The sequence below is a fragment of the Oncorhynchus mykiss genome, chromosome 4, assembly GCF_057628025.1.
Source record: "Oncorhynchus mykiss isolate SJ-2025 chromosome 4, ASM5762802v1, whole genome shotgun sequence".
Lineage (NCBI taxonomy): Eukaryota > Metazoa > Chordata > Actinopteri > Salmoniformes > Salmonidae > Oncorhynchus > Oncorhynchus mykiss.
Window position 1 is genome coordinate 79014772 of NC_143025.1, and position 20586 is coordinate 79035357.

Here is a 20586-nt window from a genome sequence, read left to right on the forward strand (position 1 = left end):
CACTTGATATTTAAATGTGTTCTTTCTGTTATTATAATGGTATTATCTATTTGTATGGTACATTTTATATGAAAGTGCACTAACTGAAACGTGTTATTATCTATCTAAAAATATTAACCTACAGAGTCCAACTGAACAGGACTGAGTCATTCTGGAGATAACCTGCTATTTATAGTTATTTTAAAAGTACAATGCAAGGGTCTGCTGTGTCAGGCTGTACTGACTGTGTGTGTGTGTGTGTCAGTGTTAATTTCGTCAACAAAAATAGTGACACAAATATTTGTCAAACACTTGTTTTTCAGTGGCAATTGCCGAGACTATAACTGATTAAATAGACCCAGAAAAAACTATAACTAAACATAAATTATTTTTAATTTCAGTAGACTAAAACGAGACGAGACAAAATGATCTCTGTGACCTGACTACTAAGTGGACTGGACAAGAGTTTTTGGAGAAATTGAGAGCTTTTCAGTGATAACATATTTAATATTAGCAGCACAGATGCACAGCACAGTTCTGTTCAGCAGTGGAAAGGATGCACCATACCCGGCACACACAGCCCACATCAGCTGGTGAGCTGCGGGGGAGCAAGCGATGAGTGTGGGCAGACAGACAGACAGGCTCCGCCTTCGTTTATACACATCGCGCAAATTACCCTCTTGCTTCCACATAGCTAACCAGTCACCCACCAGCCTTCTCGTTAGCTACCCTTTGCCTGGTTAAGAAACACAAGCTGCCTTACGAAATTAAAATCAATAGCAGCATTGAGTTTAATAGTAAAACAACAGTGTAGCCATGTTTTTCTCTCCATTGAGTATAGAAAAGAAGGCTGTCTTTCAATTTGTAATCTCGTTCAACCGTCTCACTTTCTTCACTGCATTTCATTGCCAGGCGCTACGTTTTTTTCTTTCTATCGTGTATTGGTTGGCCGCATTTTACATTCATAAAGCATATTGCAGGCCAATTCAAAAACTAGGCTACTTGCGGACCGGACCATTAACCATTTGTTTAGGCTACATCTTGTTCAGTCATTTTACCTCATTAGCTAGCTATAGCTAACAACCTAGGGTGCATTCCGCAGGACTTAACGTTTTGGAACGTTCAGATAGAAATATGTTTTGTAGAACTAAGCAAAATGTATTTTGCGTTAATGGGGACCAAGTGACTCAGACTTGAGCACTTGGATCAGGACTACTGTACACATAGGAACTCGGACTTTAGCTATAGGGACTCGTGACCCGACTCGTGACTCGACCATTGGTGACTCGACCATTGGTGACTCGGACTTGGACTCGCTCACAGGGGACTTGGGACTCGATTCAGACTCAAAAATGTGTGACTCGACCACATCACTGGGCGAAACAGTCATTAGCTCCCATTTAAAGTCATTAGCCCTCGTTCTAGTGTTGGACACCAATGTGGCTGCGGTGTCAGTGAAACGTGGATGACAATGCCACGACCGAGTGACGGATGTGCAACCAATAATTGCCAATACTTTCTCTCTATTTCTGTCTCTCTATGTCCCTCTCTTTGTCCCTCTCTCTCTCTCTGTCTCTCCGTGCTTGAGAATTTACATGGACAGATAATTCTTATATATTCTTATATACTGTATGTTTGTCATTTTTCTGCTGTTGGGAAGAGAATAGGATGTTATTCAAAAAAGCATGTTGGTAGTACAAGGCTATGTATTTTTGTGCACATTTTGTTACTTTATCCCTCAAACTCAACTTTTTTCATTATTCCCATCTAATCAGGGAATGATTTAGACCTGGGACACTAGGTGGGCGCAATTCATTATCCGGCAGGCTCTGGACCTTGTAGGGTAAGAGTTGAATACTCCTGCAGGGTTAACGACGCAAAACAAATGTGATGTGACTACAATGAAAGGGCATTTAGTTGACTGAAATGGCCCACTGTTGTCGTCATTTTGACAATAACTAAGTCATTATTCAAATGACAAAATGTGATTAAGACTTAATTATATTTTAGTCAAAATGACTAGACTAAATGTAATACTGTATAAAAAATTGTCACAAAATTAACACTGGTGTGTGTGTGTGTGTGTGTGGAGAGGAATGGAGTAGAAGTACAACAACCGGAGAGAGGGCTCAAAAGTCCACATTTTCCACAAAACTGCCAGACTGCAACATCAAAGGAAAGGCTTACACAAAAGCTAATATAATCCTCAGTTATCTTAGGTTAGAGTTCAGCAATAAATAAGTGGTGAAATTCTTTCCTCAGCTGAATCGCCATACCATCTCCATACCTGCCCCCGTCATCTGACCACCCCGTTCTAGCCACTGCGACCCTTCTCTACGTCTCCATGTTTACTTTGTGGTGAGTAATGGGAAAGATGCTCTTCCCTGCAACTCTCCATCACCTCCTATTGGTAGGGGTCTGTCTCTGCGTCTACAGCACCCCAGTCCCACCCCTCCACGACTACGCACCCGCCTCACAGGACAGTGGCTGTGATGGACAAGCTGGGGAGCCAATGGAGGGAGAGCCCTGTGTAACACCAGCAACACCTGTCAGTGTGACATCAACAAGTGTCCAATCTGGGCCCTCTGATCCCGGCAGACTGTCCTATGGAATGGCAGAACACATGACTGGCAGCTGGACTGACCTATCAGAGAATGTTGGAGCAGGGGGAGGCACTGGCCCTGATGTGATGGGACGCAAACCAGGGGGGATAGAGCCGGTGACGCAGGCACGAAACGTGGACAGTCATGAGGGTATATCTGGACCGGGAGGGGCTAAGAGCCAAGGGAGGGAGGCAGAGACAGGGGTTGCCTCTGAGAGCTTCTCTGAGGGGAAGGAGACTCACAGACTGCCTGTAGAAGCTCCAGAACTCTACACAGACAAAGAGATGAAAGTTGGGCCCGAAGAGGATCCTATGGAGGATGTACCTACTGTCACCACTGGTGCCATGATAGCTTCCCTAGGAGAGAGGCAAGGGATGACAGTGGCCATGAAAACACCCAGAGCTGCTCTACATGGTGCTTCCACAGCAGCCAGAGCCCCAGAACCAGATAGCCAGACAGGGACGCACCTTGCTGGGGATAGAAGAGACCTCATCCTGGAAGAGAGGCCAGATCTCCAAGGAGGAAAGGAAGGGGAACTCAGAGAGAGCTTGCCCGACCTCGGAGCTCTTCTTCTGGGGCAGGAGACAGAGACAACCAGACCGAGCTCCTCATCTCCCCATAGTATCCTTACAAACTCCCCATTGACCTCGATCTCTCCGTCAGTATGGAGATCCAGCAGAGACGCTTCATCGCTGCCCCCTAGTGGTCTGGAGGTTGCTGGCCCTGCATCTCCACACCCCCAAGATGGAGAGACAGCGTTTGCTCTCCCAGACCCCCTCCTGCCCGACCTTGGACCAGCCCTGACAGGATCCTCCAGACAGGATGACCCTGACAGCCTCTGGACTGAACCACTACAGCAAAATGGGGGTGAGTATGCAGTATGCTATGGTCCAATGAGTACATACTGGATATGTTAGAGACAGCCACTGGGATCTCAGCCACCTGGAGTGAGTCTACTCTACAGATGCACTTGAGGGCCACATTCTACGTTGAGTTTTTGCACATGCACACACCAAAACACTTGCTCTGCCTCACAACAAGGTAAGGTGCTGCTCTAGCTGTTGTTGTGTCACATCATAGAATTCCATTACACGGGTTGCCTGTTTGCCTTTCGCTGGGTTTCAATAGGTTTCATTAAAAAGGGAAGGGAAATGAAAGTGACATGTCTAGCTGCAGAGATCTCCTTTGATGATCGGGGGGGATGGGGGGGGGGGGGGGGGTGAATGCTTGGTTTTCCACGCTTCACTTTGAACCTTAGCAGGCAGGGTTCCAGGGAAGCAGTCTAATTACTTTCTATTTCTGACGGTGGAAATAAACCTCACATGACTGCCAGGAGACAGCAATGACAGGGACTGTTATACAAGTCTGGGGAATTCACTCACCCTTTATCTCTATCTCCCTCCCTCCATCAAAGAGGAACAGTAAAGACCTAGGCACTGGCAGGGCCAGCCAGGCAGTTTATTACTGTGTGATGCAGTAGAATAGAGGAGTCTGTCTGAGCCAATATGTGTTCCTGATTGTTCCTGCCTGTCTGGCGTCCCTCTAAGGATTGTCTGATAGCGCTACAGGCAGCCTGTTAGCATCCATCAGGGACGTGTGCATGTATGTACATATACGTATGTGCGTATATTTGTGTGTGTGTGTGTTCCAGCTTCTCTTTGGGGACATGAAGCTTCCCTACAAGGGAAACCAGGCTACCTTGATGAGTAGTATGTAGAAGGAAGGATTTTCTTTTTGGAACACCCTTTTCAACATGGCAAAAAAAATAAAAACTTCATCAAATCAAATCAAATGTATTTATATAGCCCTTCTTACATCAGCTGATATCTCAAAGTGCTGTACAGAAACCCAGCCTAAAACCCCCTATTAGCAAGCAATGCAGGTGTAGAAGCACGGTGGCTAGGAAAAACTCCCTAGAAACGCCAAAACCTAGGAAGAAACCTCGAGAGGAACCAGGCTATGAGGGGTGCCGGGTGGAGACTATAACAGAACATGGCCAAGATGTTCAAATGTTCATAAATGACCAGCATGGTCAAATAATCATAATCACAGTAGTTGACAAGGGTGCAGCAAGTCAGCACCTCAGGAGTAAATGTCAGTTGGCTTTTCATAGCCGATCATTAAGAATATCTCTACCGCTCCTGCTGTCTCTAGAGAGTTGAAAACAGCAGGTCTGGGACAGGTAGCACGTCCGGTGAACAGGTCAGGGTTCCATAGCCGCAGGCAGAACAGTTGAAACTGGAGCAGCAGAACGGCCAGGTGGACTGGGGACAGGAAGGAGTCATCATGCCAGGTAGTCAGTCCTGAGGTATGGTCCTAGGGCTCTGGTCCTCCGAGAGAGAGAAAGAAAGAGAAAGAATTAGAATTAGAAAGAGCATACTTAAATTCACACAGGACACCGGATAAGACAGGACAAGTACTCCAGATATAACAGACTGACCCTAGTCCCCCGACACATAAACTGCTGCAGCATAAATACTGGAGGCTGAGACAGGAGGGGTGAGGAGACACTGTGGCCCCATCCGATGATACCCCCGGACAGGGCCAAACAGGCAAACAAACATGACTGAACAGGCAAACAAACATGACTGAAAGAGATGCAGAAATAAACATTTTGATTGAATCTTCATCAACAATTACAAGAATAACCTGTCCCAGAAAGCTGCACCAAATGGTGGATCCCTTCCATGGTTATGTTATATTGGATTTATACCTTTTTTTGTGTGTGAGCAGAGCAGTTAGAATGTAGTTGAGAACTGGAAGCAGAGCTGTGGGTCTAAAACTCCTCTCTCTTCACCAGTACATACCATCATGTTTCTAGTCACAGGCTGATATCTAGCAGTCACTGAGCCAATACGAATTGCCTATGGACCATCAGTGAGTCCTGAACCAACATCTGTCGGTGTGTGTGTATTTTACTAACAGCCGTGGATGCCAGTGCCCCTCCCTTGCAGGACGCGTCCACAGAGGGCACAATGTCATCAGAGGACCTCCCTCTCATCTTCGAGCCCTTTGATGATGTCACACCTGAAGGGGCGGGGGTAGCGACAGCCGTTCTCGCGCCCGGCAACTCACAGCTGTCTGTCTCCATGTCTACCACGGGGACGCTACTGTCAGAGGTGGAGTTCGACCAGGTGGGCACAGGTGACACGGGGCCATCCCGTGTCCCACCACTGGTGCTACCAGATTGGACGTCGCCATGGCAGACATCCGGGGCTGAGATCTCTGAGCCTATCTGTCCTTCTGGTCCACCCATAGACCCTCCCCCTTCAGAGACAGAACAGCCAGGTGAGACTTCTTTCTTATTAATCTTCCTCTTCATTAATCCATTCGTCCTCTTCATCTTTTCACCATGTTGCTTACACTCATCCGTTTAGATCTAGAAGTTTCTACAGTAGTATCTAAGGACTAGATGTTGATGTTATACTTCACTATATCCACTATAATGATCCAGCCGTGATGGTTATATTTAGGTGGTAGTGAGACCATACAGAACCCAGAGGAAACCCCGCCCACCTCCGAACCCAACCCTACAAGCATCGCCTCCCAGCAGATCACCATGACAGCGGTCACCAAGACAACCAATCTGCCTGTGGTCAAATCAGGTCTGGAGGAACTGGAGTCTGAAGGTAGGAGTCACACTAACACACACACATAATGCACACACATTGTTTACACAATGTAAAGATGAAAGTTCACAATTCAAATTGAAAGGAAGTTGAATCAGCTGTTTTCCTTTTTTTCTTCCTGTAGAGGAGCCAGAGGTGGATGAGGAGGATGAGAACACAGAGGAGTCAGAGGACAGCGAAGAGGAACAGAAGGAGACCCCTATCCCAGCCCCCACTCAACCTCCCTACAGCCTCATCCCCCCGCCTTCTGTCTGGGTGCAGCGCAATCAGGGCCTGAGTGAGAGGAGACACACACACGAATGCATACGCACATAAAACTAACTTTGGCTCTTTGTGGCCATCAAATATGAGATATTTTCAATTAGGAAAGAAGTGTAATTGAAATAGTGGGTGACAATCTTGTGTGGGTTCAATGTGCTTCAAAGCCACTATTCCTCCCTTTTTTTCAGTGCGTAGCTGGGTGGAACTGATCAGAGAAAAGGTCAGATCACCATTCATGGTCATGACAGAACCATACTATCCTCATTATACTTTTAGAAAGTGTGGTCCTTTAGGCTGTTTGGTTATGTAGCAGAGATAATATTGACCCCTATAACCCTTAAATTAGTCAAAAAACATAAACTGGAAGAGTTGTCTCTAAGACACTCTGGTCTACGAGTGGTCTGTATTTCCTGTGTGGCTAGTTTCTTCTCCCTGCTCGCACCCCTATCGTTCACCTCTGTCCCTCACCCATGTTCCCTCTCCCTACAGGCAGGGTATGTGTCTGGGATGTTGGCCCCGGTGGGCATTGGCATCATGGGGGCCCTGCTCATCGTTGGGGCCCTCTACAGCATCAGGATGATCCACCGTAAGAGGAGGAACAGCTTCAAACACCAGCGCAGGAGGAAGGCCAGGCACACTGAGGTTAATAAGAATATGCTCACTAGCGCTACACTATTCCTAAAGGATGCATATATCAGCTTGTGGTAGAAATTGCCATTAACTAAGAATTTGCCATTAACCAGTAGTTTAAAGTGGCTTCCTCGTCTCCACACCTTCATCTGTACTGATTTAAAGACATTGGACAGTTTCTTTCACATCAGTGCAGATGAAAGGAGATGGAAGAGACTTTGGACTTATTGAGCTTTATACAACCTTTAACTCCATGTAATGAATGTCCTGACTTTTGGTATTTGCCGTCTTGTCTCCAGCAACCCAGGGAGCCAAGCAGCAACGGCCAGGACCAAGCCATGCTATTGGCTGACAGCTCTGAGGACGAGTTCTGATCCTGCCCACAGCGCTGTGCCTGTAACTGATGAGACTCGGCCCGCGTCGTCGTCGTCATCATATCTCCATGACTACCACATCTCCAATCACTGTGGGCCGATTGGCTATAATTCATCAGAGAGTATTTGACTGTCTAACCAACAAGACGGGTGGGTATTTGACATGTAAAACAGGGTTGAACATTTTAACACCTATGTAGTTACAGGTGCATAGAGGGATAACAATACAATATTTGAAAAATAAACTCCAGGCTATTGACATTCTTGTATGATCCACAATGTGTTTGAGATCCTTTAAACCAACAGTGTGTAGAGCATACAAGAATGACCGTGTGCTGAAGCCTCTTTTTCAATTACTTTCTATGTAATAAAAAGGCTAGAGCAGAATCCATTTAATAGGATCTCTGTTTATGTAGCTGACGAGGAGTGCATTTCAATAGTCTGAAGTGGCTTCCTCTTCTTGTCTCCTTTCCTACATTTAGGAAGCCACTTCAGAAATGAAGCCACTACAGGCTATAGAGATGCACTCACGGTTACTGGAGTAAGATTGTCACACACTATTGAGTTCATAACACATCACAGACACTGAAAAAACGTAAGCTGTCAACACCAGTGTGCATTAATGCACTGTAGATACTTTCATAGACAGCCATTGCTTGATTCAGCCTTGTCGACTGTTTAAGGCCAAATGAATATCATCCTCCTTTAAAAAGCATTCAGCAGGAAACCAGCTCTCTCTGTGTGAAGTTACAGGAAACTGATAATTCTATTGTTGCTCCTCCTGACAATGTTTTTCCTCCAGTGCGTGGCAGGCAACCTCTTTTATGAATGTATATACCAGGCTAATACTTATTTAATCATCTCCATATCATTTACTATTGAATAGCCTACTCTACAGAAAGTCCAAGTCATTCAGAATCATTACATCCCATAGCCATGCTGAGGGATTTGTTAAAGGGAGACTACTTGTATTTTCACTCAACCTCTCTCTTCTGTACTGTTGTTTCTCCTAATTGCCTAACAATCCACTTTTCTTATTTTGCACTGGGACCTGAAAGAACTGAAATGAATGCCAAAACTCTAAGGAGAAACAGGACGCTTGCTGCTAGTGTACGCACTTAATGTTGAAAAGGTTTCCATTCCCCCTGGTTGATGCCGTTGTGATCCAAATGTATATATTATTGATTTCTGTGGTTGATGCATCTAGTGTCTGCAATTTAGCACTAAATATTAAAGGTGTTTTGAAAAGTCTAATTCAATGTAATTGAGTAATCTTGCATTGTACTGTAGTCATTCAAGTTTGAAATGTGTCACATTTTGCGTGACCATCCCCTGGTAGGATGCTTGAGATACATTGCCTGTGAATATGCAATAATAATGTAATGTACGGGTTCTTCTGTAAAATGATGGCCACATTTCGGGCTTTCTTTCTATAGATACCAAATGTGCAGTGTTACCAATAAAGCTCTCTCTTACCCAGAAGGATCTCTGTTTGTGGGAAGGGTTCACTATTTTTGTTTCTATTGCTAAACACAGTTGGAAGACAAAATGCCTAATCATGAATGAATCACATGATACAATGTAAAATACTGTACTCTTTCAGATGTGCCATTTGCTTGCTTTGGAACCAAAATAACCATCAGACAACCAAGAGTCAACCAATCCACCTTACAGCATTAAAAAAAAAAACTAATAATTTATTTCTGTGTACTATTCCCACATTAAATAAAAGATGTCGTTGGACAGATTGAAATCAAAGAGACAGAGAAAGAGGGGCAGGGGAACAAAACTCTGACATGCAAAAATACCGTTCTCTCTTCCCTTACCACACCTTACAGATCACAGGGGTCCAGGGCTAGTCACTACAAAAAACAGAGACCCCCTTTAGCTGGTCCTGGGGGGGGGGGCACAGTGTGTGGGGTCCCCAAGTGGAGTGGTAAGAAGAGAGTAGATGCCCACTGAGCTAAGGTCAGTTTGCATCCCCCATCCGTAATGGTGAAGGTTAGGATTTGGAAGGGGTAAACTGATCCTAGATCGGTGTACCAAAATAGAAAATTCTAGCCAGAGCAAGAAACCAACTGGAATATCTAATAAAAAGCTTGACAACTCTTCCTCTCGTACAATGAGATGGGAGAAGAGTGGTTGGTCTCTGGGGTGAATGGTAGCTAGGCAACCAGTGGGATGGTGGTCCTCCAAGACCAGTTTAAGTAGCCTTGTCATGTTCTTAGACCCTAAACTCTGAAATGGCAAGACAACTTTTGATTTCTCTGTAGTGAAGACCATTCATTGACTTACTTTGAAGCCACAAGGGATGGGAAGGTATCAGCTAACATGGATGCCAGTCTGTTTCTTCTTTAGCTCACTCCTTTGTCAAAACAGACCAGAGCCATAGATATACATTAAATAGATGTCAATGTCTTTTGAAATCACACCAGAATCTGGCCACAAACAGACTGACGAGGAAGCCCTTCAACTGGGGTGCATTCAATGAGGTGCAAAGTTAAGAACAATGCAGCTAGAAAGATTTATATCTAACAGGACACCCTCATGAACAGACCTCTGGTGTAGATGGTCAAACGGAGCTGTCTAGCCTAACATGGCAGGCAATAATGTCCATGGTCCCTACTGGCACTGCCAGGGGTTCACACTTTTAAAAACTAGGGAAGAAATAAAGACGTTCTATGAGAATGAGGAAAGCGGGTTGGACCAAAACAAAGACCAATTTAATTTGAAATGGGACAGGATCCCCCTCACACCTCTAGACTGAAGCAGGATCAGAGTGATGTCAGAAAGAGTCAAGATTCAACAGGAAGTGTATCTGCACAGGGAGCCAAATGGAAGTCTTCCCAGTGAATGGAACAGAGTGCCATTGGAACAGTTCAAAGCAGTATGGCTTTGGAACAGCTAGCCTAGCTCCCATCTGTGCTTCCGGATCTGATGACATCGTTGCTGTCCAATCCTTCATTTTTATTCTAGTCCTAATAGTCTGGATGGGTGAAAATAAATTAGCAGAGAAAAGAAACAAAAAACCTAACTAATCAATCCCTCCAAAAACACAATACACAAAAAAAGATGCCCTCAGATGTCAAATGAAGAGCGCAAACACTCTGTATACAAATCGTCAATAAAAAAAACAAAAGGTCATCTGATCTGTTTTCAAACGCACTCACACACATATACTATAACCACCCACACAGCAGCCTGTGTGTAAAGTATCTGTTGACATCCCTTCTCACTTCCTATTCTGCAATGTTAGCCGGTTGAAGAGACGTTGAGTAACAGCTCCTAACTGTTTGCATCTGTTTTATTAAAGCTGCAAACTCTGAAATAACAGCTGCTAAAACTTTACAGAGATGCAGACACTGAGTAAACCTGGCCCATAATGTGTTGTGTATGCTAGTGTACACCTCTTATAGTTGCTCTCTCAGCCTATGGGACTTCATCACAGCTCAGCAGTACTGTACATTAGTGTCTCTGCTAGACAAGGAGCAGATCTTTAGTAACTACTACCACCACCATTACTACTACTACCACCACCACCACCACAACTACTACCACCACTGCCATTACTACTACCACCACTGCCATTACTACTACTACCACCACCACCATTACTACTACTACCACCACCACCATTACTACTACTACCACCACCACCACAACTACTACCACCACTGCCATTAATACTACCACCACCACTGCCATTACTACTACCACCACCGTCATTACTAATACTACTACGACCACCACCACCGCCATTACTACTACCACCACCACCAGCATTACTACCACCACCGCCATAACTACTACTACCACCACCACTGCCGCCATTACTACTACTACCACCACCATTACTACTACCACCGCCATTACTACTACTACCACCGCCACCATTACCACTACTACCACCATCATTACTACTACTACTACCACCACCATTACTACTACTACCACCATCATTACTACTACTACCACCGCCACCATTACCACTACTACCACCATCATTACTACTACTACTACTACCGCCATTACTACTACTACCACCGCCATTACTACTACTACCACCGCCATTACTACTACTACCACCGCCATTACTACTACTACCACCGCCATTACTACTACTACTACCGCCATTACTACTACTACCACCGCCATTACTACTACTACCACCGCCATTACTACTACTACCACCGCCATTACTACTACTACCACCGCCACCATTACCACTACTACCACCATCATTACTACTACTACTACCACCACCATTACTACTACTACCACCATCATTACTACTACTACCACCGCCACCATTACCACTACTACCACCATCATTACTACTACTACTACCGCCATTACTACTACAACCACCACTTCAACCACCATTATTACTACTACTCCCACCCACCATTACTACCATCACCACTTCAACCACCATTATTACTACTACTACCACCAACACCACCATTACTACTACAACCACCACTATTACCACCACCACCTTCTATACCTAGCTCATGGTGTCCCTGTGTCTTTACTATACTTCAGGGTTATCTAGAGTTTGAAATAACCGATTTTACACCATCAGTCAAAACACACACAGCCGACCTTTGTTAATTTACTCTGAAAAAGAAAATCATATTTTTTTAATTCATTTTTTTAGACAAAAAGCAGCCACAAACACATGTTTTCTTTGCCATGATTGGAGTTGATAGGAACTGCCTGGTGTGTCTGTCTTTCCCAGACAGAGGAGCTCTCAAATGTTACCGGAGTGTGTGCTGCATCAGAGTAGGGCCCCTATAAAGTGTACTCTAGGCTTGGCCACTAAGGGGAGTGAGTGTACGAGTGTATAATACACAATCTAAATAAACTCAGAGAGCAAACAGGAAATAAGTAAACTGCAAACAATACCTTTGCCCTCCTTTACCAGAGGTCAACACACTGACTCAAACACACACAGAGCGAAGCCAACAGGAATCCAACATATTTAATAACACTATTACTCCAGCCTGACACTTTGCCATACTGAAACAGGACTCCAGTGCTCTGCATGTTGTTAATTCATAGACAACTGTGATGATTGAAAGACAGAGGGGTGATTGGAAAAAATAGTTTCCAAGTTAGGAGGAATTTGAATGAACAACCTGCAATAGGGAAATAGTTTCCGAGCCCAAAAAAACTTCTCCTTTGTCAATAATTATTTATCTTTCTCAGGAGATTTTTGAGCAATGTTCCAGTGGCTGGCAGTGCATTTTGGGAAAATTAGCTTTGATCTGCAAAAAGGGCCAACACAAGTGCCCAATCTCAAATAGGCCCCTCATTCTTACCCCTCTAAGCACTTACCAAGTGTATCTGAAATGATTGAATAGGTATTACTAAAATGGAAATAGGTCCACCTTTCCCTCTGACAGGCAGGAAGAATTTGCACTATATTGCTTACACCTATCCAAACCTTTCAGATCTACACAAGTGCCTAGGAGTTAGGACTATGGGTCTGTTTGGAACTGGGCAATGTTCCGAGTGTTAATCAACACACTCATACCACCACTCTTGTTAAAATAAATGCATGCATATCTTTACAGGCTCCAGCTCTTGGTCTGGGGCACGGGGTGAAAACTGAGCAGCAAGCAGCTGGCGTGTTCGTCTCACAACGTAGGGTTAATGAAAACACAGACAGGGGGAGAAAAGCACACTAACACGCACAACTCATGATTCCCACCAAGCATGCGTGCGCACACACCCATCCACTACATTACTTCACATCCTTTACTTCACGTCCCTTACACATGTACACAATACCCTAAACACTTCCTTTTCCAAACCCCTAGGGAAAACACACACTCTCACGAACACACACACAATAGCTTTTCCAACCCCCTGTTGAATCATGAGATTAAAAAATATACACAAAAAATAAACTCCACAAATATTTCCTTCGAATCTGTCGTTTTCCCACCTTCTTCCTTATTTTCACCCTGTGTTATTATTCTTCTTCTGTTTTCCTGTGTTCCAGTGGGTGATTTTGCGTGATGCATCGCCCTCCGGGGGTTTGTGGGTTCACCCTCGACATCATGCCTTAGATACTGCTCCGTTGGAAGGGGGGGGCAATGTTCTGAGGTTAAAGGTCACCAGACCACATCACACACTCCTCTTCCTTCCCCCTCTAACAGGATCCTACAGCTAACAGGGCAAGGGCCTCTTCATTAAAACATTGTGGGATTTCTGTCTGTCTGTCCAGTTTAGCCTTGAGCTGTTTTCCAAGATGTCAAGGATCAAAAAAGGGAGGGTTGTATGTACTGTGTGTGTACTGTGTATGAGTAGTGTGCATGTGCGTGTGTCTATGTATATGCAAATGTAGGTGAATCTATGCTTGTGGGTGTATGACAATGTGTGTGTGCATATGGGTGTATGACTGTGCGTGGGTGTGTGTGTAACTGTATATATATATATATATATATATGGGTGGGTGTGTGTGTGTATGTATGTGTATGTATACACACACACACACACACACACATGTGAGACAAGGGACCAGGGCAGGGTTGAGAGTGAGACTGGAGCTGCTTCAGTAAGAGGGCAGCACCTGTCATGCTCCTTCTCCTCTCTCTAGCGGAGCCACAGTTTGAGCCTCAGTGCGTCCACACCGTTTAGGTAATATCTGAAGAGCCGCTTGTCTCGGACAAAACCAAGGTTCTCATACAACTTTAGAGCTGACTTGTTAGTGATCTCAGTCTCCAGAACCACCTAGGAGTGAGCGAGAGAGAGAGAGAAAGGAGAGAGGGAGGGAAGGAGAGAGGGAGGGCGGGGAGAGATACTTCTTGTCAGAGCTGAAGCAATACAAGTAGTCTTTGTATCATTTTGTGGGGGTTTGTCATAAGATCATATTGTTATATTATATCCCCATGTTATTCACTAGAGCACTTAATTTTCTATACTAGAGTCCACCTAGTGTGGATATATAATATGTGGTTAATACCTCAGGCCAAGTACAGTCAGGGCCACTAGCTGAGTGAAGGCCCCAGAGGGACAACAGGGCCTTCGGACGTCACCATCAGACAGACAGTACCAGTCCGCTTACCTCATCACAATCCCCCTCCACCATGGCATAAATGGCCTTCTTCACCAGGTTAGTACCTGCAACATACAGGCAACAGAAAATCAATTCAACGGGATGGTACGCATAGAAGTTTGTGGAGATAAAGAAAATGGAAGTACTTTGAGATCAAATATTTTTTTGCAAAAAGGGCTATTAATAAAACGTGATTGGTCGTCATGAGAAAATGAGAGAGCATGCTGGTTCTCACCAATGCTTTTCCTCCGGTGTTTTGAGTCTACAGCCAGCATGGCGATGTAGCCACGACGAAACATCTTCTTGTGCATGTCCAGCTTACAGACAATGGCCCCCACACACTCCTGCTCCACCATGGCCTGGAAATGAATAAACAGTGAGTCATGTTAGTGCTGTGTCCAACTTAAAGCTTTTGAAGCCTTCTTAAGACCAGACATAACCAAGGAGTAAACAAAACCCAGTGCTTCTAGCCAATGAGCATCAAGAACACATCTACCCTGACCTCTAGTTTGATTACACTGCACATAGCACTTCCTCCTTCCTATAGGTCACTGAGGGCAGTAGACTGAGAAATCATATTGAAGAGTAAGCATCATGGTTACAATGATGAATGGCTCATTCCGTTATGGAAAGGGAGACAGATCAACAGCAAGGACCTCATTGAATTTGTGGACACAAATTGTTTCATATTAGCCTAGTTCACCTCAAAATACCAAATTAATTATCAAGACTAGAAATGTAAAAAACTTGACACTTGCAAGTGTTTCACAGTCAGCAAGCCTCAGAGGTTGCAACACTATGCTAGGGTTAGGCTGTCAAAGGGGGTTTATTTGTGTGTGTGTGTGTGTAGCGCATGTACATGCCACTTCATGTTCAACTGTATCTGTGTGACACCTCCAGATGATTAAATATAGACATAGTGAACAAGTCTACACTAGCAGTCACACCAAGACTAACCAACCCTTTTAGCCCAACTTAAAAACTAGTTTCACTGTCAGACAAGACAACAGGGAGGAATAAGGGTGTGTTATTGTCTGGATCTACCTAAAGAGAAGCCTACCCTTTACCTAGAACTTTAGGAACTTCAAATGAGCAGGTCTGCTATACAGAAAGATGGGAAAAAAAACACAATTGAAGCAGACACTAACAGTATCTAGGCCTAAATCAAAACGGTGGTATGAGACACTACTGGCCTCTTAGGGTCAGCGTCAACACCCCCAACACTCCCAACAAACTCGCGTTGTTGTCCCAGAAGCTACTGGCCTCTTTTTATTTAGCTAATGTTCACCAACCAAAACAAGAAAGTGTTTTACTAGATAGTGCTATGTCACACTCACCAGAAAGCAGAGCTGAGGCCAGTTGTGGATGAAGTACCTATAGGTATAAATGGAATAAGGCTCAGACAAGTCCTTGGTGATCAACCTCATGATTCCTGGCATCTGTAACTCGGACTCGTAGCGGACATAATGAATTCCCTGGCTCTCTTCCGCTTCTCGGTCAGGCGAACAGTTCAGATTCAGCCTCGCTAATTCTGACACCGGCGGCTGGTGTATGACGTCGGGTTCACTTTCTACTCCAGCCCGGTGCTCGCCAAGGCCTTCGCAGTCTGGGGGCTGCTGGCTCGGTGGTCGAGGGGCTTCTGTGGGGTCACATTCCCTTTTCCTAACGTTACCACCGGGGCTGTGTCCGGTTACAGTGTGGCTTTGGAAAGCCTCAGTTCTTGTGATAGTCAACATACCGTTCATGCCATTGTTGTTCAAGTGAGGGTGGCGGCTGCCTTTCGAACATGGACTGTGGTCCTCATGTTGCCAGCAATGGTCGCTATTATTTTTGTCACTCGGGTCGTCTCCAAAACTGCTACTTTCATAGAGCTCCATGGACGGTCTCGGATTGTCGGATCGGTTTTCCGTTGTGTGGTTGTAGATCTCACCGTCTTCAGACGGACTGACCAACCCGTTCAGCTGCTGGTCCTGTAGGGCCTGCGTTTTGAGGTGTAGCGCAGCCGGGTTAGCATGCGATAGCATGTTTTTCTGTTTTTTCTTACTTGGCCGTTTGTCCTCGCTGACCCGCTGCTCCTGTCGTGTTACAGAGCCCTCCCAACCGCAGCCAGGCTGCTCCCCTTCCCCGGGGAAGGGAGAACTTTCAGCCGGAGATGCTGGCAATGCGCTGCTAGGCCCAGTCGGCACTGCAGCCATCCCACCTCATCAAGGGGGCAATGCACGTTAGAAAAAAAAGTCGAAATATAGTTTCGTCAACGGGTTTATAAACAAAGCTCACTTCACTTAGGCGATAATTGTATAAATCCGAGGGTTTCCGAAACAATTTCGTCTTTACTTCCAACGCCTGTCGTTGCTTTCTCCTCCGTTTCCCCGCTGCCGAAAAGTGCTGTCGCAGCAAACGCCATTGCAGCCGAAAGATGGTTGTCATTACTTACTACAGCCACAAAGTCAGAATTGGATTTAACGTAAAAATTAATGAAAACAACATTTTGCTTTTTGGTATTCATTTAAGGTTAGGGTTAGGAATACGGTTAGCAGTATGGTTAAGGTTTCAAATCATATTTTAAGAAGCTAAATTGTAGAAATAGGCGGGGTTTAGACAAAATTATGAATTTGTGGCTGTGATAAGTAGTGACTACCCTGAAAGCGAGTGCCGCTTTACGACAGTGATGAGAAGCATAATCTATGCGCGGTTTGCACAACTTTTTTTGTCTCTCCCTCCTCGAGCATCAGCGAAACTCACAAATTAATTTGAGTTAATCGACGGTGGATTATTTGATGTATCTAGAGACCGCAGTTTTAGGCATAAATAGACAATTCAAACCACTGTAAATTTATCAAAATCATGAATGGGCTGGCTATAAACAAAGTAAATAGCGACCAAATAAAAAAATCTATAATTTTGACGTTTTACAAATATATTCCCTTTCACACCTTTAAATCAAATTCATAAATCACGCAGGCCATCTCCGGATCCAATACTCTCTTGCCAGCAGAGGGTGCTACTGTTATGTACATTGCAATATGGTGCAAATGTCCAGTTTCTCCCCAAGTATTATGCAGTAGGCTCCTAATGGTGAAGTAATGTCAAGTGTAGTGCTTGACTTGGACTGAAATAGGTTCCGGTGCTAATTTTGGGTGCCTGTACCATTTATATAGTATTTAGGGGCAGGAGCTGCTCCACAATATCTTTGAGCTAATATTCAATAAGAAGAACAGGAGCTCAAGCAGTAGAACATTTGAGGTGCCGGTACTCAGCTCCAGTGAGCTCCTGCCAAAGTCAAGCACTGATCAAGTGTGTAACGGAGAGAGAACTATACTATACAGGTGAAAAATAATAAACAAAAGTAATATCTCTGCAAATGCGTTAACCCTAATCACAACTGCTTGTAATATTATTTTCATTGGCAGACAGTGACTCTATGTGCATACACACACTGCTGGACTCCTAACACCGGGGAAGACCTTGGCAATGCTAGGCAGCAGACGGGGCACAGAGTGGATGTAGTAAAAGGGAAGGGGGTACACACTCCAGCTGGAGCACGGTTAGGGGGTGGCAAAGCCCAACTGGGCATCAGAGGGGGATGGAGCACTCCCAGCCGAGGGCAATAAGGGGGAAGCTGGGAGGCGTATGTGTGTTTAGGGGGTGGGGGTGTGGCCTGGACTGTTTGGGTGTTTGAGCAGGTGGAGGGATTAGATGAACTGGAGAGGCTGGATAAGGGTTCACCAGATTATGATGTAAACACACACAACCATAGTTCCACCCCATTCAGCTGAATTCCTGTAAGATGAATTGGAGATGGAATTCTCTGCAGGAAAATAATTCAACTCTAGAATTGACTGGAAATTAGATTGTGTTGACATCAACTCTGGTACAGGCACACATGCATGCACTTACTAACTGGTTTGTGTAGTGCTCTTTTAAAATAGACAGGTGGCAGTGTTGCCCTATAACTTTGTCAAGTCCTATCTGAAGGTATCTCTTCAGCAGCCACATACTGTGGAAGTGCAATGACTCAGTGGCGTGTCCAGAACATTTTGAATGGGGTGGCCAAGGTAGGGCACAGACCCAGTTTAGGAGGGGGGGGGACATAACATTTGGAACCTTAATCGATGCAAGGTTGGTGCAACGCTGTCATGGGGCGGCAGGGTAGCCTAGTGGTTAGAGTGTTGGACTAGTAACTGGAAGGTTGCAAGTTCATAATCCCTGAGCTGACAAGGTACTCTCAAGGTACTCTGTTGTTCTGCCCCTGAACAGGCACTGTTCCTAGGCCGTCATTGTAAATAAGAACTTGTTCTCTGACTTGCCTAGTTAAATAAAGGTAAAAAAGGCAAAGGGTGGCTACTTTGAAGAATCTAAACTATATTTAGATTTGTTCTAACACCTTTTTACTACATGATTCCATATATGTTATTTCATAGTTTTGATGTCTTCACTGTTATTCTACAATGTAGAAAATAGTAAAAATAAATAAAAACCCTTGAATGAATAAGTGTGCCCAAAATTTTAACTGATACAATAATTATGATGGTTCAACGCATTACATGCTTCAAATCAAATTTTATGCGTCATATGTTTCGTAGACAACAGGTGTAGACTAACAGTGAAATGCTTACTTACGGACCCTTCCCAACAATGCAAAGAGACAGAAAATAGAGAAATAATAGAAAAGTAAAACATAATAATAAAATAAATAATAAAAACACGAGAAATTATAACTTGGCTAACTTGGCTAGTCGATGTGCAGGGGTACGAGGTAATTGAGATAGATATGTACATACAGTTGAAGTCGGAAGTTTACATACACAGTAGCCGGATACATTTAAACTCAGTTTTTCACAATTCCTGACATTTAATCCTAGTAAAAATTCCCTGTCTTAGTTCAGTTAGGATCACCACTTTATTTTAAGAATGTGAAATGTCAGAATAATAGTGGAGAGAACTATTTATTTCAGCTTTAATTTCTTTCATCACATTCCCAGTGGGTCAGAAGTTTGCATACACTCAATTAGTATTTGGTCGCATTACCTGTAAATTGTTTAACTTGGGTCAAACGTTTCAGGTAGCCTTCCACAAGCTTCCCACAATAAGTTGGGTGAATTTTGTCCCATTCCTCCTGACAGAGCTGGTGTAACGGAGTCAGGTTTGTAGGACTCCTTGCTTGCACACACTTTTTCAGTTTTGCACACAAATTCTCTATAGGATTGAGGTCAGGGTTTGTGATAGCTACTCCAACACCTTGACTTAGTTGTCTTTAAGCCATTTTGCCACAACATTGGAAGTATACTTGGGGTCATTGTCCATTTGGAAGACCCATTTGCGACCAAGCTTTAACTTCCTGACTGATGTCTTGAGATGTTGCTTCAATATATCCACATCATTTTCCTCCCTGATGATGTCCTCTATTTTGTGAAGTTCACCAGTCCCTCCTGTAGCAAAGCACCCCCACAACAAGATGCTGCCACCCCCATGCTTCACGGTTGGAATGGTGTTCTTCGGCTTGCAAGCCTCCCCTTTTCCTCCAAACAAAACGATGGTCATTATGGCCAAACAGTTCTATTTTTGTTTCATCAGACCAGAGGACATTTCTCCAAAAAGTATGACCTTTGTCCCCATGTGCAGTTGCAAAACGTAGTCTGGCAATTTTATGGCAGTTTTGGAGCACTGGCTTCTTCCTTGCTGAGCGGCCTTTCAGGTTATGTCGATATAGGACTCGTTTTACTGTGGATATAGATACTTTTGCACCTGTTTCCTCCAGCATCTTCACAAGGTCCTTTGCTGTTGTTCTGGGATTGATTTGCACTTTTCACACCAAAGTACGTTCATCTCTAGGAGACAGAACGAGTCTCCTTCTTGAGCGGTATGACAACTGCGTGATCCCATGGTGTTTATTCTTGCATACTATTGATTGTACAGATTAACATGCATTTGGAAATTGCTCCCAAGGATGAACCAGACTTGTGGAGGGCTACAATGTTTTTTCTGAGGTCTTGGCTAATTTCTTTTGATTTTCCCATGATGTCAAGCAAAGTGGCATTGAGTTT

At 44.4% G+C, this 20586-nt stretch overlaps 2 protein-coding genes across 2 annotated transcripts in view; one reads left to right on the top strand and one right to left on the bottom strand.

Moving 5' to 3' along the window:
- LOC110522463 (uncharacterized) overlaps positions 1–8955 on the top strand; it is a 10593-nt gene extending 1638 nt beyond the window's left edge. Inside the window, exons 2-8 of the mRNA XM_021600884.3 lie at positions 2242–3449; positions 5508–5870; positions 6056–6211; positions 6336–6488; positions 6661–6692; positions 6962–7114; positions 7402–8955. Of these exons, the coding sequence (XP_021456559.2) occupies positions 2345–3449; positions 5508–5870; positions 6056–6211; positions 6336–6488; positions 6661–6692; positions 6962–7114; positions 7402–7476 (2037 nt within the window). The 5' untranslated portion in view covers positions 2242–2344 and the 3' untranslated portion in view covers positions 7477–8955. The remainder of the gene's footprint in view (positions 1–2241; positions 3450–5507; positions 5871–6055; positions 6212–6335; positions 6489–6660; positions 6693–6961; positions 7115–7401) is intronic.
- A 3490-nt stretch (positions 8956–12445) lies between these two features.
- On the bottom strand, positions 12446–17210 carry LOC110522466 (uncharacterized). Its single transcript, XM_021600886.3, has 4 exons — positions 15880–17210; positions 14778–14901; positions 14552–14607; positions 12446–14217 (listed from the first exon to the last, which is right to left on the bottom strand). The coding sequence occupies exons 1-4, from the start codon at positions 16735–16737 to the stop codon at positions 14080–14082; spliced, it is 1176 nt and encodes a 391-aa protein (XP_021456561.2). The 5' UTR covers positions 16738–17210; the 3' UTR covers positions 12446–14079.
- Positions 17211–20586: the final 3376 nt, after the last annotated feature.

Coding starts and splice junctions, on each gene's coding strand:
- LOC110522466 (XM_021600886.3), bottom strand. CDS start 16,737: ATGGCTGCAGTGCCGACTGGGCCTAGCAGCGCATTGCCAGCATCTCCG. Junction 14,608..14,777: donor ACACCGGAGGAAAAGCATTG/GTGAGAACCAGC, acceptor TGTATGTTGCAG/GTACTAACCTGGTGAAGAAG. Junction 14,218..14,551: donor TGGAGGGGGATTGTGATGAG/GTAAGCGGACTG, acceptor GCTCACTCCTAG/GTGGTTCTGGAGACTGAGAT.